This window comes from Aspergillus chevalieri, chromosome 5 (assembly GCF_016861735.1).
Source record: "Aspergillus chevalieri M1 DNA, chromosome 5, nearly complete sequence".
Lineage (NCBI taxonomy): Eukaryota > Fungi > Ascomycota > Eurotiomycetes > Eurotiales > Aspergillaceae > Aspergillus > Aspergillus chevalieri.
Window position 1 is genome coordinate 3,257,611 of NC_057366.1, and position 27,740 is coordinate 3,285,350.

Consider the following 27,740-nt stretch of genomic DNA (forward strand, 5'->3'; position numbering starts at 1 on the left):
CTGGCTCTCACACCAAGTCTGATCCTATGGACCTCAGCGTCATCAATATCAACTCCCTGTCAGCAGCGTCCACCTCCCTAGATGAAAGGAACAGACGACGACAACAAGGATCCTGTGTGAGATGTGGCTCCTCTGATCATTGGGTGAAGGATTGTTCCATGAAGGCACACAAGGAATCCAATAAAATATGGAACCAGCAGATGATTGCAAGGTTAGAGGCAAACCGTCTTGATGACCTTAATGATCTCGATGATTGATTTTTGGAGATGTTTGGACATGTTCATGTGTTTTTCTTTTCAAGTGTCTCATGTATTGTTGCCTTCTCATGTTTTCTTACCTGTGGGTTGACCATGACATTGAGGACAATGCCTATTGAAGCCGGGGGGTAATGTGACGGCCTGGTCACGTTGGTTGATTATCACGTGAGGTGTGGTTGTTTGCTTTATTGCTTTGTTGATAAATATGGCGTTACCTCCTTTCTTCCTTCCTCATGTTGATTATTCTCGTCGATAGCTACCTAGGTAGAACCCATGAGTTGGACGTTCCATCATCCTAGTAGAGCGCCGTGACACCTGGCTCTGTGGACACAGTGAGATGCTGGCAAGCTCTGAAATACACAAAGCCCAGAACAGCTACAACTACGCCAACCCTGCATGGACCCCAGGGGCAGCTAGCCAGCTCCCTTGAGGAAAAGGAGGCCCTAATTCGGGAAACAGCCTTCCCCCAGGTACCAGGAGATAGCCAGGAAGTTGAGATCTCCCAAGGGTCCTGGCATAGTCAGGTGGATGAAGAAATAGTGAGACATGCTCTGTTTCACCAGGCAGTACAGAAGGCTCCAGGAATCGATCGTTTGAATTTTCGAGCCCTCCGGCTCTTGTGGGAATGGGACAGCCCTAGAATTGTTGCTCTGGCCCGACAATGTTTCCGGTTGGGTCTACATCCACCAGTATGGAAGGTAGCGAAGGGTATTCTGTTAAGGAAACCTAATAAACCAGACTACACAGCTGTGAAGGCCTACCGGGTGATTAGCTTACTAAACTGCCTAGGGAAGGTGGTTGAAAAGATAGCGGCAGATGCTATTGCCTACCACTGTGAGACTATGGGAGTACTACACCCAGGACAGATGGGAAGTCGCAAGCAACGGAGTGCAATTGACGCAGTGGCATGTCTGATACAGAACACCCATGAAGCCTGGAAACTCCAACAACTTATGGGAGCACTATTCCTTGACGTGAAGGGAGCATTCGACCATGTGAACCCAAGCCGACTGATAGCCCGACTGATTGAATTCAACCTAGATGGGGATCTGATCCGATGGGTACAGTCCTTCTTGACCGACAGATGGGTACAGCTACAGATTGACAACACACAGTGCCCAGCACACCCAGTTAACTCAGGGGTGCCACAGGGCTCGCCAGTGTCACCAATTCTCTTCATTATCTACCTCAGCGGTGTATTTGATGCAATTGAGAGGAGAGTGAATGGTATCCAGTGTCTCTCATTTGCAGACGACATAGGCCTGCTCGCTCCAGGATATTCAGTTAGAGAGGTCTGCAAGAAGCTGCAAGAAGCTGCCAAGGTGGCCATTGAGTGGGGGCATGGTAATGTGGTCCAGTTTGATGCAGGGAAAACAGAAGCAGTCCTACTTACTCGCAAACGGGGCCGGGAACTGAAAGATCAGATTCAACGAGCACGAGTGGAGGTAGATGGCCACTGTGTGCCCTTCAACTTAGAGGCAACGCGATGGCTTGGTGTCTGGCTTGATTCTGGGCTGAATCTCAAAGCCCACTATCAGACCTGTATGCGCAAGGCACGGGCTGCAGAAAACAGAGTACAACGCCTATGCCAGAGTCATGGACTTGCCCCAGGGCTAGCTCGTCAGGTTCAAGTAGCAGCAGTGCAATCAGTAGCCCTGTACGGAGCAGAGCTCTGGTGGCAGGGCCAGAAGGATCGGCTAGTGGGTATACAGCTCATGATCAATCGACAGGCCCGTGCAATCACCGGCATGTTGAAATCCACTCCTGTAGGGCCACTGGTCCGCGAAGCGGGCCTGGCACCAGCAGAGGCCCTACTGGAGGCCCGACAATTGAAATACACTACCCGGCTGCTCAGCTTACCGGAGAACCACCCAGCTAAGGAGATCCTCCCAGTGAGCTTCCGGGAAGGGGATCAGCACACCCAACCTGGGGAACAGACCCCAGGGAACCGACAATGGGCTGAGAGAAACAACCGAGGCCGATGGTCCCTGGGACAACACCTTGCTCGACAACTAGCCAATATTCTACCAGTGGACCCATCTGGGGGCTTTGAGAGCACAACACAAACAACCAGTAGCCAGTTCCCAGGCCAAATAGAGATGCTACCAGGTCCAGAGGCCCTAGTAGCAGCGCAATCTCTCCCTCCAGAGCTAGCAATCTGGTCAGATGGATCAAGATTAGAGAATGGCAAAAGTGGGGCAGGGATTGCTTGGCGAGAACCGGGAGGAACATGGAAGACCCGGGGGTTCCCATTAGGCAAGGGATATGAGGTCTTTGATGCAGAGCTTCTGGGAGTTGTGCGAGCACTCCAGTTAGCAGAGAAAGTGGGGGATCAAAGACCAGTCACTATCCTGTTGGACTCCCAAGCAGCCATTGCAAGGATGCGACACACCCGGCCAGGGCCAGGTCAAGCATTAGTGATCCAAGCACATGCTATAGCCAAGAGACTACATGCCCGAGGTTGCCAAACCACTATCCAATGGGTGCCGGGACATGCAGGAATAGAAGGGAATGAGAGAGCTGACCAGGCAGCAAAACAGGCAGCCAGTAAGCCACCAGGAAGAGGCCCAAGAGAAATATCCCTGGCCTTCACCTGTAGAGCCCAAACAGAAGCCATTATAGCACAAAGGCAGAGATGGCTCAACAAAGAACTTGGACAGCGATCCCAACAAGGTCAACGGACATACAGGCCACAGAGGAACTGGCGGCTCGACCCGGCAGCTGCAATAGCTCCCAAACACCTAGCAAGCCGTTATTTTCAACTGAAGTCAGGACATGCCGCTATAGGAACATACCTACATCGGATCCAGGTCCGGGAGGATGCAACCTGTGAAGGATGCGGTATATCAAGGGAGACAATACACCATCTTCTCTTTGAGTGTCGGGAATGGCGACACCAACGAAACAGGCTCTACAAGGACCTAGAGACTGACGGAGTCTTGAGACCCACCACTGCAGAAGAATATCCACAAGGACGACTTTTAGGTGAGCCTAGAGCTACCAGAGCGCTGCTGCGATTCCTAGCCAGCACCAGCATAGCTCTACCCCGGGCGCACCTACGGCAGACGGCAGAAAGGGCCCAAAGAGATGACGAATGGGGACTGGAAGCATTGGAGGAAGCAGTTAGAACAGGAGAGGGGTAGCAGGGAGGGTAGCCCAAGGCTGAGAGTCAGCCTAGGCCACACCCATCTTGCTCCAAAACACAAGGAGAGCACGGTGCTCAAAAGCCCTGCGCATACAGGCGGTCTGGGGCGAGGAAAAGGATTGGAAAGATGTTAGAAGGGGGCTAACGCCTCAGGAACCTATGGGGACAAGAGACTGTAGAATAGCCACTGACCTCGAGTCCACGAATCATGGTCTATCATAGCTCTAGGGCTCGGTATGGACAATAAACTTGATTAAATAATAATAATGTCTTCCAGTATATAACCGATCCCCTTATTCCGCTCATATGAAATAAGACTGACCTGTAACGCAATAGACACATCCCCTGGGCTCCCGAGAGCCAGGAGGTCACCTCATGCGGCATCCCGATCGCCTATAACGCCTCCAAGGAATGGGCCGATAAGAAGGTCGTCCTTTTCTCTGTTCCAGGAGCATTCACACCTACGTGCTCTGTTGAGCATCTCCCGGGTTATCTGAAGCGTCTTTCCGAAGTCAAGGGTAAAGGTGTTGATGTGGTGGCTGTCGTGGCTTCCAACGATCCGTTTGTCATGAGCGCTTGGGGAAAAGCCAACGGTGTGAAAGAAGACATGGTATTTATCATTACCACCCCAGAAAATACACTGAGAGTATAAACACTAGTATTAATGAACAGCTCTTCCTGTCCGACCCCGATGCGCGCTTCGCGCAGCAACTCGGATGGGCGAACAACGGCAGGACCGGTCGCTGGGCTATGGTGATTGATCACGGGAAGGTAGTGTATGCGGATATTGAGAAGGAGAAAGGTGTCAAGGTTAGTGTTGTTCAATTGAGTTGCTTCTTGTATAACATGCTAAATGTGATAGGTCTCTGGTGTCGATGCTGTCCTGGCCCATCTGTAGAATACTGCACTGCCGTCCATTTGCCAATTGATAGATTCGATCTTGTCCCTTCGAGGAAATCGAAGCCAATTCCTGTACAAAACCAGCGAGCATACCAGGGTAGGGACCTGACCGAGTAACTCCTTAACGCCGAGAAATTCCCGAATTTAAGCTCAATTAATCAGCATGACTAAGCTCTGCCCCGCGTGACGTCACCGCCCTCAGGGTTCTGCAGCTTTCGTCTAGAGTACTTCAACCCCTTAATTGTAGCTTCATATCTCTCTCCTAATACAGCAGTTCCATCAATCGCAATCAATCACAATGGCCCCGAAGGTTCTCATCGTCCTCTCCTCCCACGACCACTTCCCCGCCAATGGCAAGCCCACTGGCTGGTACCTCGTACGTCCTCCTATTCCTTAAAAGTCCTGCAGGAATTCTAACAAGAACAGCCCGAATTCGCCCATCCCTACCATGTCCTGAAGGACAAGACCGAGCTGGTTATTGCCTCACCCAAGGGCGGCGAGGCACCCCTCGACCCCAGCTCCGTCGAGATGTTCAAGAACGACCCTGTCTCCGCGGACTTCCTGCAGAACGGCCAGGAGCTGTGGAAGAACACAGTTAAGTTGGCGGATGTGTTGCCGCGGGTTAACGAGTTTGATGCTCTTTTCTATGTTGGTGGCCATGGACGTAAGTTCCCATTCCTATTAAGTATCGCGTTGGAATGAATAGTTGACACCGGGATAGCCATGTACGACCTGCACTACGACCCCACCTCCCTCGCCCTCATCCAGTCCTTCTCCGAAGCCAAGAAGCCCGTCTCGGCTGTCTGTCACGGCCCTACTGTCTTCCTCCGCGCGACTTCTGCCTCTGGTCAGCCTTTGCTGGCCAACGCCTCTGTGACTGGTTTCTCGAACGCCGAGGAGGACCAGGCTGGTCTCACTTCTCTCATGCCGTACATGCTTGAGGACGAGCTGGTCCGTGTGACGGGTGGTCAGTATGTCAAGGCTGACCAGCCTTGGGGCGAGAAGGTTGTTGTTTCGAAGACTGGGAATGGCGCGGTTTTGATTACCGGTCAGAACCCGGCTAGTGCTACTGGTGTTGGACAGGAAATTTTGAAGGCGCTGGGTATTAACTAAGATGATGGCGTGCATGTGCGGAGTTTGCAGCATAGGTGTAATTGATACCACGAAGTATATAACAGTTGTTGTCTCGGAGTAGTCTACAGCTTGGCCCGTATATCCTCACGAACAACCAAACCACTAGCAGGCTTGTTCTTGAGCAGCCGCCGTAGAATCTTCCCACTCGCACTCTTCGGTATCTCCTTCACAAATTCCACCTCTGCAATCGCCTTGTGCCGGACCTTGTTATCATGGACATACTTGATCAACTGCCGTCCAAGCTTCACCAGAGCCGCTTCGTCAAGACCAGTCTCTTTCGCAACTACAAACGCCTTAGGTCGTTCTCCGGAGTACGCATCAGGGATTGAAGTAACGGCAGCATCGGCAACGGCATGATGACCAAGCAGAAGATCTTCCAATTCTGCCGGCGAAACGCCAATGCCCTTGACCTTGATCATCTCCTTAATGCGGTCTGTGATGGTGATGAAGCCATCATAGTCGATATAGCCCACGTCGCCTGTGTGTAGCCAGCCATCTGAATCGAAAGTCTCGCGTGTCGCTTTCTCGTTGTTCAAGTAACCCATGGTAATCTGTGGGCCACGAGCGAGGATTTCACCCTGCTCGTTGTAGCTAAGCTCCTTGCCAGTCTCGACGTCGATTATCTTGACATCTGTATTGGCGACGATGGTGCCCACGCGCGCTGCGTATTTGTACGATTGCTTGTCCGGGGGGTGGGTTGTGATGCAGCTGCACGACTCTGTCATGCCATAGCCCTGCTTGAAGCCGGTCTGGGGGAATTTGACCTCCAGCTTTTGTAGGAGTTCGCCGGAGATAGGTGCGGCGCCAGAGGTGAAACGGGTGATGTGTGACAGGTCGTACTTGGAGGTAGTAGTATCATGAACCAATCGGATAACGAGTGGAGGAACAAGAAGTAGGTCTGAAATCTTGTATTCAGAGACGGCTTTAAGCATGGTGTCCATTGTGAAGGATGGGATCATTATCACTTCGATGTTGAGTAAGACGGGCAGGTGCATTTGGTGTACGAGGCCGGTGACTGTCTAGTTAGTTTTGCTTTGGAGGACGAAGGAGATGAAAGACTCACTGTGAAAAAGAGGTAAAACGGCGAGAGCTCTCTTGTATTCTGGCGGCGTCACTTGCTGAACTTGCATACATTGCGCGATAACGTTACAATGGGCGATCATAACCTAAGGAGTTAGTGATAATCAACAGCAGTGGGAAGTCGGCCATACAGCTTTAGGAAGCCCAGTAGTACCACTACTGAAGCTCAAAAACGCACAAACATCGCGATTCGTCTTTCCCTGGGGAATCTTGAACGCCGGTGTCTGGTCTGAATCATAGCTCTTGCCCATTTCCAGCAGTTGCTGCATGGTTGTATATCCCTCATGGTCACCCTCGAGCAGGAAGATCCGCTCTCTGGGAATACCCGCATTCTGCGCAGCAGGAATAGCCACCGACATTGACGACGGCACCGTCATGAGAATCTTGGCCTGCGCCGTCTTGAGCGCATAGGTCATTTCCTCGATATTGTACGCAGGCGATGCACCAGATATGATACCACCTGCGCGGATGGTTCCCAGCATGGCTACCGGGTACCAGATGGTGTTGGGACTGAACAAAGCCACCGTCTCGCCCGGTTGGAGGCCATATTTCTTCACGAGGGTCGTCGAAACGTAGGTGGTATAGTCTTTGAGCGCATCGTACCGGACTCGTTCTTTGGTCACAGAGTTTGTGAATCCTGCCAATTCAGCTGCTGGCGTTCGACGCAGACATGAATACTCTGAGTCGAATAGAAAGTCCCAGATGGAGTGCGCGGTGGGAACTATCCATAATTAGTATCAAGCGAAGGTTGGTCATGAAGCAGACATACTGTTAAGACGAGGATGGCCCGACGAAAAGATCATGTTGCTGATGATAGAAAAGAACAATGTACAACCTCAGCTCTCAAGGATACAGGTGGACTCCCTGCTTAACCTCGGGCATATTGACCCTCGCACCGCCACATGCGGAGAAGAGAGGAGTTCGATCAGCTTGAGAATCCGGGGAAGCAGCGAGCTCCAAAGTAGAAATCGGACAGGTTTCCGGTGGCTGTTGTGCTCCTTGCGGCGGAGACCCGAGGGTTACCGGATACGGAAGCAAGTCACATGGAGATAAGATAAGCGTACGAAAACATGTCCCACCTTTTCTTTTTTTCACTCCGACGACGACTTGCTACGTGATCACCTATCGCAATGAGTCTCCTAGCACTTCCAGACGAAGCCCTCTTGTCAATTGCTAAGGCACTCGGTCTTGATTGGGATACCAGCGCGCTTTCCCAAGTCAACCGCCGCCTCTATGCCTTATGTGACCGTGTTGTTTACCATCAGTGCAGTGCCCATATTTTCATTGTTCAATTCCCTGTTCAATCCTCAGATAGGCGGCAAATCATGGAAGGGAAGGCATCGAAAGAAGGCCCTGGATGAGATTCCCTTTCTGAATATCGAAAATTCCTCTTGTGAAGGAGTAATGTCACTGGCAATACAACACGGGCATGGAGCCATAGTGCGCGTGCTATTGAAGAGGGAATCAACCCAAATCCGCCAGATCGATATGCATGCGGACATTCATTGTGCTCTGCAGTGCGACATGGGTATGTCGCCATTGCTAGGATGTTGCTCGCGAATGCAACGAACAGAGAATATCGGAATTCGGTATGTTGTTTTCCGACGCGATAGTACCGGCTGGATCGCTATCTATGGGTAAGTTCTTGGTGGAGGAGATGCGCTGCGACCCTAGGCTCATAGAACGGAGGGCAAACTCTCCATTTTTGCTGGCGGCCGAAAGATGACCGGGTGGATATACTCCAATACCTGCTTGAACTGGGGTTCGACGTGGATACTGATGATTCTGACACGGCGGAGGGCATTGTGGAAACGGCCCTTTGTTGTGCTGCTAAGCGAGGTCTCAACACTGCCGTTCGTTTTCTCATTGAACATGGTGCAGATTTGAACCCTATAAGAGAAGGGGACCCAATCACCGTGCTCCCGCCTCGTGAAGCCATGGATGATGAACGGATAGATACTGTCAAACACCTGCTGGTTCACATGGACCTCACCACGCTTCCAAATAACTACTATGAACAAGCCATGTTGATATGCGTTGCAGCTGCCTCTGGCTCCGGAGGCACTCGTAGAGATTGCTCAAGCATGGCTGTGATCCAGAAGCAACTATCAAGACTTGTGGTGGCCTTGATTGGAATTTGAGGATGACTGCAGGGCGAGCATGTGGGCAGCCACATTTTGACATATGAGGATCTTGGAGATAATGTTGGACCACGGTGCTGCCCTCATGTATCCATATCTAGCAGCCGTTCACGCGCAAATTGTCTAGGCATTATTGGCAAGAGGGGTGGACCCAAATTGCTGCCAATCCGATAAAATATTGTCTTCTGCCGCGGCTGATGAGTCTAGGTTCAAATTCCTGCTTGAACATGGCGTTGAAATTTCCGGTCGATGAAGATGGCGAGTCTTTGTTGAGAGAAGCAATTCTCGTTAATAGTCAAGCGGTGGCTCAGATGATACTGGGCCGGGAGTGAAGCCAAAAGATGAGCGCAAAATCCTAGAGATTGCTGCATCATGGGACAAATCTGGTGTGGCCAGCATGGAGTCATCTCTTGTCCACCACAGAACCATATACGATGGAAACAGTAGAGTTGGTATTAGTAGCAAACAACGCCCCTACCCTCAAAACCCTACTTGAGAAAGGATGGCGCCTTTCTGCTTCTGAATTATACTGCTCACATCAGTATGATGGAAGCGATGAAATCATTTATCTAGCCTTTCAAGCACGCTCTTCTGAGGAAATTGAAAGTATGCTCGACTTACTATTGAGCAACGGCGTTAATACCAATAGGAAAATAAACAGGAATATGAATTGTCTGGGGTGGCCCATCTGGAACGGAATGCGCTCGGCCTGAAATTACTCCTGGAGAAAGGCGCAGACCCTCTACATGAAATGTGATCTAAAGAAACCCCGCTATTATATGCGGTACAACGGAACTTCGCTGCAGGAATCTAAGTTCCTACTGGAAGCAATTGTCTCTTCTAAAAGGGTTTCGAGGGAGAAGCTAGCACAGGATGTGCATTTTTCTTTGGTATGGGCAATTGCTGACAATGCTAGCTGGGAAGCTGCAAGAGTCTTGCAGCGGTTTTATTACCATGACCTTGACGGCACACCGCTAATAGCACCTCCATTCCATAGCCAGGTAAAGCACAAGAGGGACATGGAAGAAAGACAATGGGAGATGGATTATTTCGACGCCGACATCTAGCAATACGATACAATTTATAGCTCTCTTTTCTTATTTTTGACTTCGTGCGCTGTAGCTGTTCTTTTTCTGTTATTTCTGAACCTGCCCAAATTGCTCCCGACCATCCACCAATGCCATATGGGGTTGGTCTAGTCGATTAAGCACGTTAAAGTGAGAAGCAGTAGCCGTGAGCTTCGACGTATGTAGCTTGCCTTGCAACGCGGGCGTTGCGCATTGAAATGCTCATGCCCTTCCTGACCCAGTCCAGGGCATCAACGCATGTCTACGGTAATATAAGCAAAGCTCAACCCATAGCCGCTGGATTGATCGATGAGCTCTCACCGGCATTACCAGGAAACTAATAGTTGATGCTGGTTTCCAATAATGTCGGCTATTTTTGGTGTAAGTAAGAGAATGTGAGACCCCGCCTTGCTTATAGAATTCCCCGGAATGTCAGACGGACGAGTCGCACAGGGTGCGCCCCCATGGCTATTCAACGATATAAACAGTTGGAATCCCCTTCCAAATAGAAGCTTTCCTTCATTTTTGGATCTTGTACATAATTCTACAGTACAACATCATGCACGTTGGCACCGTGGTTTCACTGCTAGCCTGCCTCGGCCTGAGCAGCGCCCAGGTTATCACTCGCGATGTGACTGTTATTGGCGGTGGCTCGGCGGGTACATACGCGGCCGTTAACTTGCGCGAGAGGAATCGAACAGTTGCCGTTATCGAGAAAAGCGGCCGGCTGGGTGGCCACACGGACACCTACTTCGACGCAGCTACCGGCACACACGTCGACTTCGGCGTACTCTTCTACGAGAACTTGACGGTTGTTCATGACTACTTCAGCCATTTCGGGATCCCCTTGACAACCGTGCCTCCTGGCGGAGGGGAAGCCCAGCGCATCGATCTCCGATACGGGACACCTGTTGATGCTTCACAGGGTAATGTCACAGACGCCCTATCTCGGTATGCGGCGCAGCTGCTGCAGTACCCCTATCTCGCCGTTGGATTTGACCTGCCGGACCCAGTCCCTGAAGACCTAACGCTACCTTTTGGCGAGTTTGTTCAGAAGCATGATCTAGGCGCAGTGGTGGATGTCATCTTCTCGTATGGACAGGGTGTGGGAGATCTGTTGCAACTGCCAACAATTTACGTGATGAAATACATTTCGCTAGAGGTCTTGGACGCCATGCAGAACGGCTTCCTCCAGACGACCAACCACAATAACGGCGCGCTGTATGTGGGCGCCGCCGAGCAATTGGCAGCCGATATCTTCTTCAACAGCACCGTAGTTTCCATGGACCGCGACAGCGACCCAGAATGGGTACACATCGAAATAAAAACACCAGACGGTCGCCAGAATATCCGAACAAAGCAGGTTATATCCGCCATCCCGCCGACGCTAGATAACCTGGACGGCTACGATCTGGACGAAGTTGAACAAGGCCTCTTCGGCCTGTTCAGCAGCAGCTCTTACTACACGGCTCTAGCGCGAATCGACGGCTTGCCTGCTGAGGTGACCGCCATAAACCGGGCCAATGACACGGAGTATAACCTCCCACCATTGCCGGGCGTGTATGTCGTGACCCCAACCGCCGTGCCGGGTCTATACAGCATTTTATACGGGAGTGAGGATTTTATCAGTGAGCACAATGTCAAGGACGCCATGTCGCAGGCCGTGCAGCATCTAAATGGTAGTAACCCGGAATATATGGCCTACGAAGCGCATGCGCCATTTGAGCTGAGGGTGTCGCCTGACGACATTGCAAATGGCTTTTACCAGGATTTGAATGCATTGCAGGGACGTCGGCGGACATATTATACGGGGGCGGCTTTTGATGCGCATGATTCATCGCGCATCTGGCGATTTACGGAAACGTTGTTGCAGAGGATGCAAGTGAAACAATAAATTTATATTAATGTACGGGGTAACTAACTTAGTGCCGAGTGTTTAATAAGACATTTCCAGACCCGGTCTAGATTTATGTGCATAAAATGACACAATCAATATCCAGGGGTCGTCAGTTCTGTGCCCTGCGTCCATGGTACTTGCAAACTCTCCATGTTCGACAATCGATTCTGGGCTTGTTTGATGATGTCTTAGGTCTATTGCCACTGGGCCTGATTAACGAACCACGGGAGAATTCTCCGATAACATTCCTTGCCTCGACAGATTGAGTTATGATGATGTATTCATATGCTCTCGGTTATTTAAACAGACGACTCGTCCGTTGTCTGTTAATTGGACCAGACTAACCTTTGCAACCTAGTGAGACTGCTCTGCCCCATAAAAGATAACATGTACTAACAACCAAAGACATTGCTCTGCTCTGCTTGCTGATCCCGGAGCTACATCCGCAGCCCGTCCAGACCCATACCAGTCTACAATGAAGGCCACCACCCTCCTCGCCATCTTCGGCCTCTTCGGAGCAAGCACCACAGCAATCCCAACAGTTAACCTCCCCCGGCAAAACGGTAACGGCCACCCGCTATCCTGGGAATTCTTTCTCTTCCAAAACACGAACTGCACAGGACCCCAGGATACATTTTCCGGTAACGGAACTACGGCTTGTCGGAACGATATCCAGCATGGTAGCGCGTTGGGGTTTATCAAGGAGGATATTAGTCCGGGTTGTGTGATTGAGTTGTTTAGGGCCAAGAACTGTACGCAGAGTGTGAGGAATGTTACCTCAAGGACGGAGAGTACGTGTCAGGTTCTGCCGGGGTCGGTGTCGAGTTTTGATGTGAAGTGTGCGAGGCCGAGGTTTGTTGTACCTAGGGGATAGATAATATAAAAGGGAATGGGGAGTTCTGTATTTATATGCGACGAATGATGAATCTAGATTAAATCACTCATACTGTTCCTGGGAAGTCGAATGGTCTTGATGCATTTGAAATCGATTCATCGCTAGAACATATCTTGCTAATATCCGAATACCACCAATCTTGCCGTCCTTTCAGCAGGTAGGATTTTGACACGGAGGTGTTTTCCATGCAGTCCACGGGACTGATGCCCGATGATGCCGGTTGGGGATGAACGATAGTTAGGGCTTCCTCGCAAAATGCACAGCAATGAAATCCATTTACTATTTACTACCGAGTTTTCCTTCTTAAATCTTCTTCCAGTGAATCCGCCATTGTATTCACTTCCAGTCTCTAATGGCCAGAAGTTCCTTGAGCGGTATATAAACATTTGTTTTTCTCTCGCTCATCTCATATTTCTTTCCCTTACCGTGCTGTGCTGGGCTACTACCCAGTTATTCCAAATAACGTCTTTCTTCTTGGGGAATCAGTCCCCAAAGAGAAGGGCTTTTTCTTCATACCCCATTCCAATAGCCGACCTCTCTACCGCATTTTGATGGCAGCGAAATCATAAAACGCGAAACATGGAACGCTGATTTCCATAATAAAATCCAAGAAGTAAAGCAAACGATCTGTATTTTCTGTACACCAGATCCCGATAATTCACAGAGCTCATTTCCCCCAGACTTGCCCGAAGCAAATGCCGAGTGGGGGAATGGGCAGCCCAGCAACCCAGAAGCTGATGCTAATGCTGACATCTCTAAGATGAAAAAGCGACGAGTTCAACTACCGACTCGCACACCCGCCTTGACGGGCTCTCTCAGGAACTCCGTATATGTAAAGAAGACATCTGTTGTCATCAAGACACTGAGAAATGAAGTTGGTCGGCTTGAGGAGCTGTCGGGAAAACAAGGAAAGGAACTGGTGGATATGAGCCAGAGACTGGCTATAGTGGAGGCCAAGAAATCAGAGCTGCGCAGTGCATCAGACTCAGTGACGGATCGACGACGAAGGGTGACCTTTTACGGAAGTTCTTCAAAACGAGAATCCGAGAAAAAGAAGATATCTGTACTAAATTGCCCAGGTGGTGGTGGAGGTATGTTTGCATTACATGTTGGGATTTGTTACTGTTTCCTTCCCAGTAGATGATAGCTTCATTATATAACAGGACAGATATTTGCTTGCTATATACGCATACAACAAATCATAAACCAAGCTGCTTACTGCTGCTTCTGAATAGTAAACGGACCCGCCGCATTGTAAATAGTGGGCATCTGAGGCGCCGTCGACAGCGAACCACCCAGACGCAGATACCACACACTGTCGTCCTTCACAGCGGGCAGATCCTCGGGGATGGTGATGGACACCTTGCCATCCTTCTCAGAGAAGCCATCTGTGAGCTTGACCTGGTGGTCGAAGTTGATCGTGTCCAGGTTGCGAACGGGGTTGTTGTACAGCCAAACGCTGTAATAGTCACCCGGGTACTGGGACAGAGGGTCCTCGCAGTTGGTGGTTGGGGCACGGTTGAAGCGGATGTCGATGATGGTGCCGGGGGCGACGGTGGAATTGTCAGGGACGCCTTGGTAGACGTTGACGCAGGAGTAGTCGCGCTTGCCCCAGGCTTTGATGCTCAGTTAATCATGCAAGAGACATATGTAGTGAAGAGTGAGAGAACGTACGCTGGTACTTGTCAAAAGCCGTGGCGCCGGCGGCGAGGGCAGCGGTGGCAATGGCAGCAGAGATCTTCATTGTGGAATTGGTTTTTTGCGATTGGGATGAGAAGATCATTGTGTCCGGAGCAGACGTGGTATTTATATCCACCTCGTTCTCCTCAGGCTATAAATAATATCCATCCGGATCCCCAGGGTCCAGCATCCGATTGGCCTGATCTAAGACATGCGCTTCCTAGTGCCGAATGGGCCACTTACCCCATTGGGAAAGACGATATTGACATCTGGAATCGGTGAATTGGCTATTGTGAAAGTTACCCTATTACTCCTCCTCCTTTTGCTAGTTACTACTTATACTCTTCCATTCGATATTCAGTCTGAATCGTTTCACTTGCCGTACTTCCCCTATGACCATATGACATTCTGTCGGATACAAACACCCATAGCTGTATCTCATCGATACTCTGTACAGGTCCTTTGGACTGCTTTATAACCGATTAAAATGCGTTGACCCACTGGTGAGACAGCGTGGCAGACTTCTTTCGATACAGCACGGGTGCCAGGAGGACAGCTACGTTTTCGAAGGAATGTATGGTTGTGCTTCTGAGCTCGTTCAGGGTCTCGGTAAGCTATACTCTTTCTGCGGCATGATATTCACGCTGACCTTCTGGACGATGTGAGTAAAGACTTAGCGGTAAAATTCATCGGCAGGTATGCCGAGTTTTGCGGAAGAGGAGAAGCCTGGCCTGAACTGAAAGTCCGCCTGGACGAATTCCTCGACACGGTCTCCCCTTATCCTCTCAAATCCCAGATGATACCTGCTTACAAGTCGGAAGCGGGTATTACAAGTTTTTCAATGAGATTCGAAATAAAGCTAGATTGAGTGGACGTTAGTCTCTGTCTCTTTTTGCCTTGTTCCGTGGGTTGGATCGAGGGCGACTGGGGTACAAAGACCCGCTGCTCACCATCGTTGAGTCTGTCTAAGGAAATCGCTAAAGAACACTGTGAGTGGGACTTTCTTTAGTTGCTCTCTGATATAGTCATGTATATCTTTGGGTGTTTTAGCTGGTTTTGTGATTCGGTGTTGGCGGATAGAGGCTAGATTCCATGTTGGAAGTCTTCAATGTGCTCTTCAGTTCTATCGTTGTCGTGTGACAGACTGGTTTCGCTTTAGCTTTGCTTGGAGTTACTTTCTATTCTCGCTCAATTATTTTACGATCAAGGTTTGATATCACAATGCATGATTAGTCCATCGAGCAACCTCCAATTCCTTCGCACATCGCTCAAGCACATTAAACCTGTTCCATCATTAGCTATAGACTATCATGCAGGGAATAGAAGATTGTATACCCAGAATCATGCACCAACCGACTCGCAAACGTATTCGGAACTATCCTTTCAGCTTCATCCACACCGGTAACAATTACATCAAGAACATACCATCCAACCCATCCTCCATATACTTCATAACTTCTTCTTCAACCTCCCTCTCCTTCCCAACCTTAACCATCGACAGCACCTGTATTCTCGATGCTCGTTTCGTGCGTACTTTCTCGAACAATGCCAATCGCGCAGGAAGATCTCCCACGCTATGCAGATCCTGGAAGAGGATGCTGATTGCACCGGCGTCTTCGATGGCTTGGTTGGCGCCTTGGCCGCCGAAGGGGAGCATCTACACATTTATTAGAAACATGCGCAAAGGGTAAACGGGGAAGGGGGGAGTACAGCATGGGCAGCATCGCCGATGAGGAGGACTTTGTGGTAGATCCATGTTTTGAGGGGTTGGTGAATTAGCAGTGGCCAGCATTTAACGTCGTCGGCTAGGCTGGCATATTGTTAGTTATGGGACTTCAGGAAAGCAGTGGACGGACGCACTTGATTAGCTCTGGGACAATGAGATTGAAGTGGCCGAATTCTTGCAGCATGTCTGACTTGGCATCACCAGAACTTTTCTCTGGTTGGCGTGTTAGATGGATGCCAACGAAGTTCTGGACCTGCTCTCTATCAATTCATCAGCACAACCCATGTCATCATTGGAGAAGACGAACGCACCCTCGACACCCATACCAAATCATATGCTGCACACTATCAACTCTTGACGTATCCGCCAACAGAGCGGAATCTCCTGTTTTCATCCGCAATGCATCCCTGATTTCCGGTCTAGCCATGAGTGTTTCGGTTGAAAGTAAGAAGCGGAATGCACTCATCCCCGTTTCGATGGCTTTGTTACTCGTGTTTGAGTCTGATGGAACCACGCATCCACGCACGGTAGAGTGAATTCCATCTGCTGCGATTACCAGATCGGCTGTGTGAGTGCTGCCATCGCCTAGGTAGACCTGGCCATTAAGCGCATCGACATTGGCAATCGGAGAGTCGTATTGGATTTTCACGGGAGGAGTAGAGCTATTGTCCGTCCTAGTGTCCAGGGCTAGCCTCAGTAGTTCCTTGTGCAGATCCACCCGGTGGACTGTGTGATAATCTGATCCTGTGATACTAGCAACGCTTTCTAGACACTGAAGCGTGATGCGCTTCAACGTCAAACCGTCCATTACTTCCCAAGCCTTGTGACGACACGCTTGTGCTCGAGCAAAATCAAAACCGAGATGTTCCAAGACGAGGACGCCATTTGGAGCTAGGGAGACGGCAGCTCCGGTTTCCGTTGCGAAGCGGGATTTCTCAAAGATCTAATTGCTGTCAGCAAACAAGAGCGATGGTGAATCGTAGTCAGAGAACATACCTGCACTCTATGGCCGGCGCGTCGGAGAGCGATGGCCGTGCAGAGTCCTGAAATGCCTGCGCCAACGATGATGATGTCCAAAGCCATGATGCTGGATTTGGAGTTGTTGGAGTAGTTAGAATAAAATTATCGTCGACTGCAAGGAAGCTGATGAGCTGAGGTAATATGTCGTGCTGACCGCTATATCGATGGATGCGGAAGTAAGCGTGGTTGTATCTTTTTCAAAACAAATCCGATTGTTGTTGCTTGTCTTGCTCTTAACTTTCGTGCAATAATATGGCCAAAACCATAGCTTTCGCTTTAATAGTCGATACATGTTGTGGGATAAGACCTAGGATCATCACGGCTGGTTTTAACATGTACTATTCCGAGATATCCCTTGCGTTGCCATGAATGACCGTTTTCGACATTGAGGTTGCCACAAGTCAATTTATTTATTCAGATGTGCGTCCTCAATATGGGAGCGCACCCTGCGATACTGGAGTTCTTCAGCGCAGTAATAGCATGGTCCAATGCTCTCCCTTGGTCCTAAAGCGATGGCCCGGAACCTGCAATCAAGCAACGCTCTAGCATGACCGTGTTGGGAAGCTATGGCCAAACCCAGGTCCTGGGTTACTAGACAGATGCTTCCTTAGGTAAATACCTTGTCGTCTTCCCCAGCGCCGTGTATCCCAAGCTCCTCTGCCCCTGGAATAACCCACTGCGGGGAGTGCGGGCCAAAGACCTCGTTACTCCTGATACGTTAGATCCCCCCAAAGTGAATACGAGGATGAACCATTGATGCTGTTATAACGGTTGTAATTAGCTTGGAACCTGAGTCATGGCCGATCTATAGAGTTCGCGTTAGCTAGATCCATGGTTGTGCGAGCGACATGTGTACCTGGATTCATCGTCTTCAGTATGCTCTTACCTTGGAATGAGCTTTTCATAGTGATAGATAATACAACTTTGCTGTCGGTGCAGGGTCTGGAAATTCAATATTGGTAGGATTCATGGGCTAAGTCGATCCATCTGAGTTCAATCAATGGTTCAATGATCTGTGGAGCTTAGCCCACTGTCCCACTGTACAATGGAGCAATAATTGTCTTTGGCCTAGATGGCTTGACTGGGAGAGATGAGAGGAGGATGGATTTTGTGCGCGATACATTTTGTTTGACAACCCACAGGTTCGGCGAGGTCTAGACTAACCAGATGATGCCGTCAAGGCTGGATCAATTGATATCTACCATTATCATCCTAATCATACATGCCATAGGCGGCATGACAAGTGGTGTGTGCTGTCTGGCAGTATATTACCTGCAATACTGATTTTTTCAGAGCCTCAGGGGCTCTAAATTCGTTGTTATGTACAGTAGTGGTGGTGTGGAGGTGAATTCATACCATCACCCGTCGCTTTGGGCGACGTGCAGGATACCATTATCGCTATCTCTGCATACACATTTGTTTACAGCGATCCGATCACTTTCCGACAAATTTGAAGCCTTCTCAAGACCTGTGGTGGCCTAAGTGACTAGTGTTCTGTCCTGCGGCCCCCGTGGCGCGGCTTCGAAACCGCTGAAATGCTTTGGCAAAGTCCAGCACTGCACCTAGGGTGCTGCTGTCTTGCGTGGTGTCCTGCAGCTTACCTTCCTTGCCTTTCGATAGCTCTCTCAATATGGTTGATAAATCATTAAATGCTCTTCCGATTTTCCTTAGATACTAATGAAATGATATTCCTATCTAAACTATTGTAGCCATCGACGAGAATATCGAATTTGGAGAAGAAAAGGAAGGAGAAAGACCTAGTTTATCTAGATCAAGAAATTTATAGAAGTTGTGCGGCATCGCTAAGCAGCCATTTGTATTAATTGCTTGCATGGCATCGTTTGTCATGTTGTGTTGTTTGTCGATAAAAGCGCTGCGCTGACCCGTCACACTGGGGAAGGTTTCCTTCAATTGCATCCAGTTAAAAATCCAAGGCTTATATCCACAGTCAACAAGGAATGGAGAGACATCCATTGGTTCTGAAGCAGTGTGGGTGCAACAAAATCAATCAATCAATGGCAGTAGGCTTCAAGCATCGGCTACTTTTCTAGTTTCTGACTCGTCTGCACTTAACCAGCAACTGAGTCTATGTACTCAATTGGCCTTGTTTCTCTATTCATTACCTTATCAATCCCACTTTTTTACGGAGCCTGGCGGGGCGATATACCCAGCGACACATTACGACTTGTCGATTGGACCCCAAGGGTCATTGAAGCACACATCTTGGAAGACATTTAGGGTAAGTGTCTTGTCTCGAAGTACAACTAACTAGAGCCCTAGGTACGATATGAGAGAAGCCAGGTTGTAACAAAAGGTTAGCCAATGCTTAACTATAACTATTTCACAATGGTGACTCACCAACTTCATATCTTTCTTAAATGGTAAGGAGACTCTCTGCATTTCCTCACAGTATTAGATTCTCCAGTACCGTACTCGAATGAGGAATTCTGACTGATGCTCAGCGTCATGGGTTTCAATATATCAATGCGAAAAAACCTTCAATAACATTTATACTGAGGTTTCTAAGCCAGTAGCTTGTATCTTTAAGCTTGAGAAGTGCACAGAATCTGGGTAAATGGATGAGTATCAAGTAATACCACCATAATGTGAAATGCACTTGTTATTTGTCTGGTATTCAAGTCATTATGGAACCGCTTTCCAGTATGAGACTACAGATAAATCAGGTGTAAATATTGCTGGTGAGTGTATTCGCGCTTTACCCTGTTTAGTAGATTTACCTGTGGCCGCACTGGAGCGGCGACGCTAGGACGGAAATGCTACGAAAATGTACCTCAAACGCCACGGTATTTTGTGGCTTTTCCGGCGTCACCCCGAGTTACTCTGTACACACGACAGAATCATGCAGAAATCGAATTTTTAGAAACCGGTGGGATTCAGTCCCCTTTATGGCCCTGGACCGTTAGGACCAACCTTGAGTTTACGCCGGAGCATAGTGCGCGGTAGTTGGCTAGATATTGGCTATAAAGCCATCCATTGAATTCTATTGTGCGCTTAGCCGCGCGAGATCTTCGGGGATCTTCTGCAGAATCTACATAGAATTTAGGAAATACGAAGTCCGACGGATGAACGAGGCTCTGGAGGGATTTATTTCCGTGGTATTAACCTTGTTCTCGGTTCCAATTTCTGGTCTTTTCTTCTGGGTGATTTATCCACTGGCATGTCGACTCGTATCGCGTACTTTGGATCCCGCACTTCGGAGTATTCCTAGTGGAGGCACACCTCGAATCCGGCATATTCTTCATCTGTTGTGCTGCTGCTCTGAGATTATTTTTACTCGCGAAAATAGAACAACACGAAGGATTCTCCCGCCAATAGATCAGAGCAATAAACTCGGGACTTTGTCGTTTTCCGGGGCAGCCGAAGTTTATCGACGTCCAACGTGCCCCTGAAGAATACTAGTACTGGCATCATTCATTCATCGCACAAGTCGATTTTTATCCCGAATCAAGCAGAGACCGAGACTGGCTGAGATTGGACGGATTAGCCTCCATTCCGTTCATGGGAGAATGTTTACTCGACCTTCAGTGAGGGTCCAGGTGATTGATCATTGTACGGTGTAGTTCGAGACGGTGCCATGATGGTCTTTAGGGTGTCGCCGCGTGGAGGGAGATACGATATTCGGCTCATGGGCGCATTTGGCGAATGCGACTAGTGTCGCACGTTCGGTGTTATTGCGTGCGTCTGTATAGGTGCCAGTGTACTGTACTCTGTACTGCTCCGGGTACCTGAATCCACGGGAAGCCACGTTGACTAGCGCGGGATTCATATCGATGGTGTATTTTGGTAAAACATGGCATGCAGTGCCTTAACCTGCAACGGGGTGGGTTTGTAGGCTGTTCTGTCGGATAGGTATAACGAGGGAAGAAAGCAGTAACATAAGGGGCTCATACTCACGACATCATACAGAGTACGGAGTAGCCATGTCCTTTCTTTTGGCGGTATGCCGAGGACCTGCACCGGTTTGCCAACTCTGGAACTGCTCCGAACATGAGTTCGTATCCACAATCAATGCTGTTAGGACGTCTCGCATCAGTAATCCCTCGAGCACAAATCATAAGTCCGAATTCTGAGCGTCCATTCGGGAATTTTCTCGAATAGAAAGAGAACAATAGCAGCGAGTAGCAGAAGATATACGGTAGAAGTGAAGGCTGTTAGTGGATTGACTGTTACCCAAACAGGAAGGTGCCAGAAACCCACATCGCACGCACTGACCAGGACAATCAAAGCCAATGCTCCAGAGGGTTATTCTGCGCTAAAAAGTTCCAGTCCGGAGCACTTCCCATTTTTGCAGCCGGGATCGACTAGAGTAGAGTAGGATACTGCGCTCCGTACTCGACACCGTGCCATAAATCAACATGAAGAATTGAAGATCTGTCTACTAGAATTACAAATAGATCAATATCACAGTGCAAAGCTATATAAAAGAACCGCCAGTAATACTCCGTGCGACTCCGGAGTATTCCGTCGTATGTGCTGTATGTATGGGCTTATGTATGGAATGCATGGTTCATTGCTCCACCCGCACGAGGCCATATTTAAAGAATGCGCGCTGCATTATCTGTCCATAATAGAGTCCTTACAGAGAATAATAGTGAAGAATGTTTCAATCAATACTCGATACTTACTATCAAAATAGTTAGTATGGCACTTCTGCTAGGGCAGTACTGTAATTACGCGGCTAAAACGCGGATTAATTGAGATGGGCCTCCTTAGTCGTTGTCCCCAGACCTGTCACTCTCCTTAATCTCTCCCGATCCCTCTCTCTCTTTCTTTTTCCCTCTCCTCTCTCTCCCTCTCCTCTCTTCCTCTGTCAATTCCTTTCATCTTTTGCTTTTTCTGGTGGCGGGTGGTGCGTTCCTTCTTTCCTTAATAATTATTTTGATTATTTTTTCTGTGATTTTCGGTCTCTGAGGCTTGTCCTCCGAGTCGCGCACTCGCTTTGGTACGTCAATATCACAGTATTATTCCTTTTTATTATTGCTTTTCTCGTTCTATTTTATTGCCATATGACTTTCATTGGGCATAACTAACAAACGCATGCTTACAGATACTCATATATCGCCAAACGGCGACTACGAGCCGATGACCTCCCCATCCCTTCTCTCCTGAAACCTCCGTTTGCCTCAACACATTCGTCGCATCTCTTTCACAGACACACCCCTCATAAAAAAGAGCCATGACGGGCTCGCCACCGGCCTCTCCCACGGCCGCTTCCCCGCGGTTCAGTGCCATGATGCGGACTCCAAGAAGCAGCAGCCGGTTGAGCATGAGCAGTAAACAAGGGCCCGGAAGTCGCGCTTCGGACGAGGATAGCAAGACTGCCGTCAAAGTCGGTGCGTATACGTCTTTGTTCCTCTGTTTCTCTTTGTGTACAGTGTACAATGCTAATTGCTGTAGCTGTCCGCGTGCGACCTCCCCTGAAACCCACCGATCCCGGCTACGAATTAATCCCGCAACGTTTCCAGCGTTCCATGGTTCATGTGACGGCTCCAACCAGCGTCGCCGTCGACGTTCCCCAGGGGCGCAAACTCTTTGTCTTTGATCGTGTCTTTGCAGAAACCGTGGACCAAGAGGGCATTTGGGATTATCTCAGCGACAGCGTCAACTCCTTCTTGCAGGGCTACAATGTCTCTCTCCTGGCCTACGGTCAGTCCGGCGCCGGAAAGTCCTACACCATGGGTACTTCCGGCCCGAACGAGCAAAATAACACCGAGGCTATGGGTGTCATTCCACGTGCCGCCCAAATGTTGTTTGAGAAGCTCGATGGTCCGCCAAAGCACAATCGTAACAGCTCCACCGGCCTCCGAACGCCATCGCGGTACTCTATGAGTTCCACTTCCAGCTTTGGAAAGGCCAATAATCCCGACAAAAATTGGCAACTCAAAGCCACCTACGTCGAGGTGCGTCTCGCCAAGATTTGCACACCTGCAGAAAACTGACGTTGATAGATTTACAACGAAACACTACGAGATCTCCTTGTTCCTGAGACCCCCGGAAATGAACGGCCCCCCGTCACTATCCGCGAGGATGCCAAAGGTCGCATTATTCTGGCTGGTCTGCACCAGGTCAACATCAATTCCTTCGACGACTTGATTGGCGCTCTGAACTTCGGTTCCTCTATCCGTCAGACGGACTCAACGGCGATCAACGCCAAATCTTCCAGATCGCATGCGGTGTTCAGTTTGAACCTTGTCCAGCGCAACAAACAGTCAAGTCCTTCTATAGGATCGCCGTCCGCCAAGGACAAGCGCATGTCTGCCCCGATCGAATTTGGCAACTCCGATCCCTCCGTCACCGTTGACAGCAAACTTCACTTTGTCGACTTGGCAGGAAGTGAAAGGCTGAAGAACACGGGCGCCTCGGGTGAACGTGCGCGTGAAGGTATCTCCATCAACGCTGGTCTGGCAGCCTTGGGCAAAGTCATCTCCCAGTTGTCGTCGCGACAGTCGGGCTCCCACGTGTCGTACCGCGATTCAAAACTCACCCGTCTGCTGCAGGATTCCCTGGGCGGCAATGCATACACCTACATGATCGCATGTGTTACACCCGCAGAATTCCATCTCAGCGAAACCCTCAACACGATCCAGTATGCTCAGCGCGCCCGTGCCATTCAGAGCAAGCCCCGTATCCAACAGGTCACCGACGAAAGTGACAAGCAGGCGGTTATCGATCGCCTCAAGGCGGAGGTCGCCTTTCTGCAACAGCAGCTGCAGAATGCCGAGGAAAGTGACCGCCACATGGCGCCTCCCCGGGAGCGCTCGTCGGAACGACGCAACGAAAAGGAGATGGACCTGCAAAACCAGTTGTTGGACGCCCAGGAAAGCTACAACGCTCTAAGCCAACGCCATGCCAAGCTTATTTCGGACATAGCCCGGGATTCCGAGCGGCCCTCCACCAGTCAGGACGATACATCGGACGATGCCTCTTCGGTTGGCAAGAGCTCCGTGGAGCGACTCAAGCGGTCGCACTCTTTCGCTGAATCGGTGGAACAGGTTGTCTTGGAATACGAAAAGACCATCCAAAGCCTCGAATCGTCGCTTTCCAACACCCGTTCCTCCCTCTCTGTCACCGAGAGTACTCTGCTGGAGCGTGAAACCAAGTGCACCTACGTCGAGACTGTCAACACCCAGCTGCAGGCGCGGATCCAGAAATTGCTCGACCGGGAGTCTAGCACAGAGGCGTATCTTCACGAACTGGAGAACAAGCTCGATGGACAGTCGTCGGGTGAGGAGCAGCATGCCGCCATCGTCTCTGAGCTACGCAAGGAGGTGAGCCGTGCCCGCGAGGGTGAGGCTGGCTGCGAAGAATACATCTCCACTTTGGAGGAGCGACTCGCTGAAGCCGATCAGGATATGGAGTTGATGCAACGCGAGGTGGAACGCCTGGAACATGTTGTTGAGCGTCAGCGCAGCCTGGGCAAGCTGGATAGCCTGCTCAACGAGCTCGACCATACCAAGCAGCAGAATGGCCACCACAAGAGGCAGAGCAGCCATGATGACTTCGAGACTCGCGCCTTGACCATGAAGAGCGCCCAAGGCATGCGGAAGCGCGCCACCTCCTTGGACGTCTTGAACGAGGCAACCGAGACGACCGTTCCTGAATCTGATGATGAGCACGGTGACAGCTTGGCCGGTTCTGGCCCTACCTTGCAGGACGAGATGGCCAAATCTGCCAACGGCAGTGATGAACTCGACACCGGTGCTGCTGTCAAGCCTGCCCAGGGTGCTACCCCCGACGACCAGTCTCGCTTCGTCGCGGATAAACTCGACACAGTCAACCAGGAACTGTTCGACCTGCGCATGCAGCACGAGTCGACTCTCACCGAGTACGAGACGCTCGAAGCGAAGTACGAGGAAGCGATTAAGGCGTTGGCAAAGGCGCAGCAGGACACCGCAGACGAAGCTCGCCACAGTCACCTCGCACCGTCTGACGCTCACCAGGACCGTCCGTCGTCGCCCATCACCGCTACCACCAACTCCCGTCCGGTTTCTTTTTTAGAGGATACCCGGGCCCCCGAGACCGAGTCGAGAACTGGAACTCAACATTCATTCTCGCGATCACTCTCCTCGGAGTTATCCTTGGCCGGGGAGTCTGCTACGTCGCCGGAGGCCTCGAATGCTTCTGAGATTACCAAGAAGGAGCCTGTGGAGGGTGAGTCCAATGACATCGAAGAGATGCGCCGGCTACTGTCGGAGCATCAGGAGGGTGTCAACCTCATGTCGCAGAAATACGCGGAATTGCAGGCTGAACATGAGGGCGTCATGAACCTGGTGGAGACCCTCAAGTCTGAACTTCAGCGGTCGCGCTCATCGTCGCCACCTTCTACGCCTGGCATCAAATCGCCCATTATCCGCAGGAAGACGAGCCAAAGCCTTATGTCTACTGTCGACCGGGCGCATCGCTCTCTCGCCGCGCTGCGTAACATCGCCGTCGAGGCGTTCGAATCTCGCCCCGACACCATGCAGAACTTCGACGTACACTATGACTCTGCGATGCACGAGTTGCACACTCGCATGGACCGCATCCAATCTTTGGAGTCGGAGAACCAGAGCGTGAAGAAGGAGATGGAGATAAAGTCCACCATCATCTCTGGCCTGACCCGCGAACGATCCAGTTTGCAAGGCGGAGCGTCGTCGGTCGACATGGGCTTGGTGACGCAACTGCGCGACCAGGTCGTGCAGCAGGAGAACCTGATGGCCGACCTTAAGGCCGGGCATGACGCTCGTGAGCTGCAACTCCACAGCGAGATTGCGCAACTCAAGGGCCTTCTCAAGACCCAGGAGGAAGCTGCTCGCGCCCAGGATGCTGGTGCGGAGGAGCATGACAGGCGTCTTGGAGTACTGCAGCGCGAACTGACTGAGTGGAAGGGCAAGCACCAGAACGCCCTGGACTCGCTTCAAAGCTCCGAGCAGAAGCTGGGCTCGACACTTATTGAGTTGGAGACTGCCTTGGCTTCTGTGGATGCGCTACGCGCGGGACGTGGAGGCGACGCTGCACGTGAAACATCCGATCAGAAGGAGGCTACTGCCCGCGATCTCGACAACGACCGGGTACAGCAGCAAGGTCTGGTTGACAGCTTGACGAAGATTATCGAGGAGCACAAGGCCACGATCGCCACTCAGCTCACGACAATCGCGTCTCTGGAGAAGTCGCATTCGTCGGCCCAAGACCAGCTCAACCAGCATGCGGCCGCTACGGACGGCAATGGAGACGAGATGTCTACCTACCAGTCTCGTATTGCTGGCTTGGAACGGGAGATTGAGACGCACCAGTCGACGATGGCTGGCCACCAGCAGGAGCTGTCCTCGCTGCAGGAATCCCACAAGCGCGAGCTGAGCGAACTGGAGGAACGGATCAAGGCAGCTGCGCAGGCTGAGTACGAGTCGCAACTCGCTGCTAAGAACGCCGAGCACGACGAGGCGATGAAGGCGCTGCGCACTGAGATGGCAGAGTCGCGGGACGAACTGGCCAAGCTTCTCAATATGGTTTCCGACCTCCTCAAATCCGACGTCACCAAGGACAATCTATCTGAGCAAATCCAAGAGGTGCTGGCCCAGAAACAGCACTTTTCCGACAAGTATGCCGAGCTCATGGACACCAACGAAGACCTGCGCAAACAGGTTGAGAACAGCGGTGGTAATAATGGTCGTCTGGAGGAGCTCACCAAGAAGACCGCTGCTCAGGAAGCCAAGGTGCACGAACTGGCTATTCTTGTTGCTACGCTCGAGGATACGCTTCATCAGCGTGATGAGCAGGTTAAGAAGAAGGATGCGCTTGTTGAGGAGATTACGGCTGAGAAGAACAAGAGCGCGCGTCTTGTTGAAGAGCTGGAGGATCAGATCACTAACAGTTTTGATCAGCATAACAACCGTCTCTCGGTTATCCAGCAGGAGCGTGACCAGGCGCTGGAGGATGCTAAGGCCAAGATCTCTGTCTACGAGAAGGATATTGAGACCTACAAAGTTCGGATTGAGCAGCTTGAGGTATGTCCTTTGTCCTTTTGCCCTATACCTGTTACTGATACTCACACGATGCAGCTGCAACTCAAGAACGGCAGCGGAACCGACACTTCGCACGACCGTAGCAGCTCGGTCAACTCCAACCTCCGCAAGAGCTCATCTGCAGCTTCTCTTCCTTCTCCTCCTCCCGCCATTCCTCTGCCACCCCTCCCGACCATCGCCTCCCAAACCAACGGCAACACCGGCAGCATCTCTCCCCCCAGCTCTCGCCACACCAGCAAGGAACTGGTAAACGCGCAGATCGTCGAAGACCAAGAAGCGCGCATCAAGACCATTGAAAAGCACCTCTACGCCGAGAAGCAGCTGACAGCAACCCTGGAAGAAGCCCTGGGCGATCTCGAAGCGCAAAGCAACAAAGTCAAATCGGACTGCGAAGCATGGAAGAAGAAGGCGTTCCAGGTGGAAGACGAGCTTTCTACGCTTCGCAAGGAGCGCAACTCGCAGCGCATGTCGTTGCAAGCTGTTGAGGAGGAGAGAAGTGCACGGCGTGAGGCCGAGGCTGCTCGTGCTCAGCTTGAGGAGCGAATGAATGCGCTTAACAAGAAGAAGAAGAAGAGCACGCTGAACTGTTTCTAGGCTACTTTTCCTGGTTCCTCGACTTTGGCGTCATTTTCTGGTTTGGTTTGTGTTATATTCCCCGTTGGAGGCTTTCTTTTTCTTTTTGGCTTTTCTTTCTATGATTTCTTCTGTATCATGAGTTCAACGTAGTTGATATCCCCCCTTCCCGCCCTCCTTTGTCTGTTTACCCTGTTGATACC

At 50.6% G+C, this 27,740-nt stretch overlaps 9 protein-coding genes across 9 annotated transcripts; 5 read left to right on the forward strand and 4 right to left on the reverse strand.

Moving 5' to 3' along the window:
* Positions 1–3,610: 3,610 nt before the first annotated feature.
* On the forward strand, positions 3,611–4,300 carry ACHE_51139S (peroxiredoxin family protein; the record flags this gene model as incomplete). The annotated part of the gene is made up of 4 exons (XM_043280933.1): positions 3,611–3,636; positions 3,739–4,012; positions 4,075–4,212; positions 4,265–4,300. 4 exons carry the CDS (start codon positions 3,611–3,613, stop codon positions 4,298–4,300), a joined length of 474 nt encoding a protein of 157 aa, XP_043138463.1.
* Positions 4,301–4,600: 300 nt separating this feature from the next.
* ACHE_51140S (type 1 glutamine amidotransferase domain-containing protein) lies at positions 4,601–5,415 on the forward strand (the record flags this gene model as incomplete). The annotated part of the gene is made up of 3 exons (XM_043280934.1): positions 4,601–4,678; positions 4,729–4,966; positions 5,024–5,415. 3 exons carry the CDS (start codon positions 4,601–4,603, stop codon positions 5,413–5,415), a joined length of 708 nt encoding a protein of 235 aa, XP_043138464.1.
* An 83-nt stretch (positions 5,416–5,498) lies between these two features.
* Positions 5,499–7,319, reverse strand: ACHE_51141A (acyl--CoA ligase; the record flags this gene model as incomplete). The annotated part of the gene is made up of 4 exons (XM_043280935.1): positions 5,499–6,451; positions 6,500–6,602; positions 6,648–7,237; positions 7,286–7,319. The coding sequence occupies 4 exons, from the start codon at positions 7,317–7,319 to the stop codon at positions 5,499–5,501; spliced, it is 1,680 nt and encodes a 559-aa protein (XP_043138465.1).
* Positions 7,320–8,192: 873 nt separating this feature from the next.
* On the reverse strand, positions 8,193–8,390 carry ACHE_51142A (uncharacterized protein; the record flags this gene model as incomplete). The annotated part of the gene is made up of 1 exon (XM_043280936.1): positions 8,193–8,390. The coding sequence occupies one exon, from the start codon at positions 8,388–8,390 to the stop codon at positions 8,193–8,195; it is 198 nt and encodes a 65-aa protein (XP_043138466.1).
* Positions 8,391–10,283: 1,893 nt separating this feature from the next.
* Positions 10,284–11,618, forward strand: ACHE_51143S (amine oxidase, flavin-containing superfamily; the record flags this gene model as incomplete). The annotated part of the gene is made up of 1 exon (XM_043280937.1): positions 10,284–11,618. The coding sequence occupies one exon, from the start codon at positions 10,284–10,286 to the stop codon at positions 11,616–11,618; it is 1,335 nt and encodes a 444-aa protein (XP_043138467.1).
* Positions 11,619–12,096: 478 nt separating this feature from the next.
* Positions 12,097–12,495, forward strand: ACHE_51144S (uncharacterized protein; the record flags this gene model as incomplete). Its single annotated transcript, XM_043280938.1, has 1 exon — positions 12,097–12,495. One exon carries the CDS (start codon positions 12,097–12,099, stop codon positions 12,493–12,495), a length of 399 nt encoding a protein of 132 aa, XP_043138468.1.
* Positions 12,496–13,731: 1,236 nt separating this feature from the next.
* ACHE_51145A (uncharacterized protein) lies at positions 13,732–14,299 on the reverse strand (the record flags this gene model as incomplete). Its single annotated transcript, XM_043280939.1, has 2 exons — positions 13,732–14,132; positions 14,191–14,299. 2 exons carry the CDS (start codon positions 14,297–14,299, stop codon positions 13,732–13,734), a joined length of 510 nt encoding a protein of 169 aa, XP_043138469.1.
* A 1,113-nt stretch (positions 14,300–15,412) lies between these two features.
* ACHE_51146A (FAD-dependent oxidoreductase) lies at positions 15,413–17,005 on the reverse strand (the record flags this gene model as incomplete). The annotated part of the gene is made up of 7 exons (XM_043280940.1): positions 15,413–15,479; positions 15,532–15,571; positions 15,622–15,853; positions 15,907–16,006; positions 16,057–16,182; positions 16,234–16,865; positions 16,919–17,005. The coding sequence occupies 7 exons, from the start codon at positions 17,003–17,005 to the stop codon at positions 15,413–15,415; spliced, it is 1,284 nt and encodes a 427-aa protein (XP_043138470.1).
* Positions 17,006–22,139: 5,134 nt separating this feature from the next.
* Positions 22,140–27,558, forward strand: ACHE_51147S (kinesin family protein; the record flags this gene model as incomplete). Its single annotated transcript, XM_043280942.1, has 4 exons — positions 22,140–22,296; positions 22,361–22,863; positions 22,912–26,946; positions 27,001–27,558. 4 exons carry the CDS (start codon positions 22,140–22,142, stop codon positions 27,556–27,558), a joined length of 5,253 nt encoding a protein of 1,750 aa, XP_043138471.1.
* Positions 27,559–27,740: the final 182 nt, after the last annotated feature.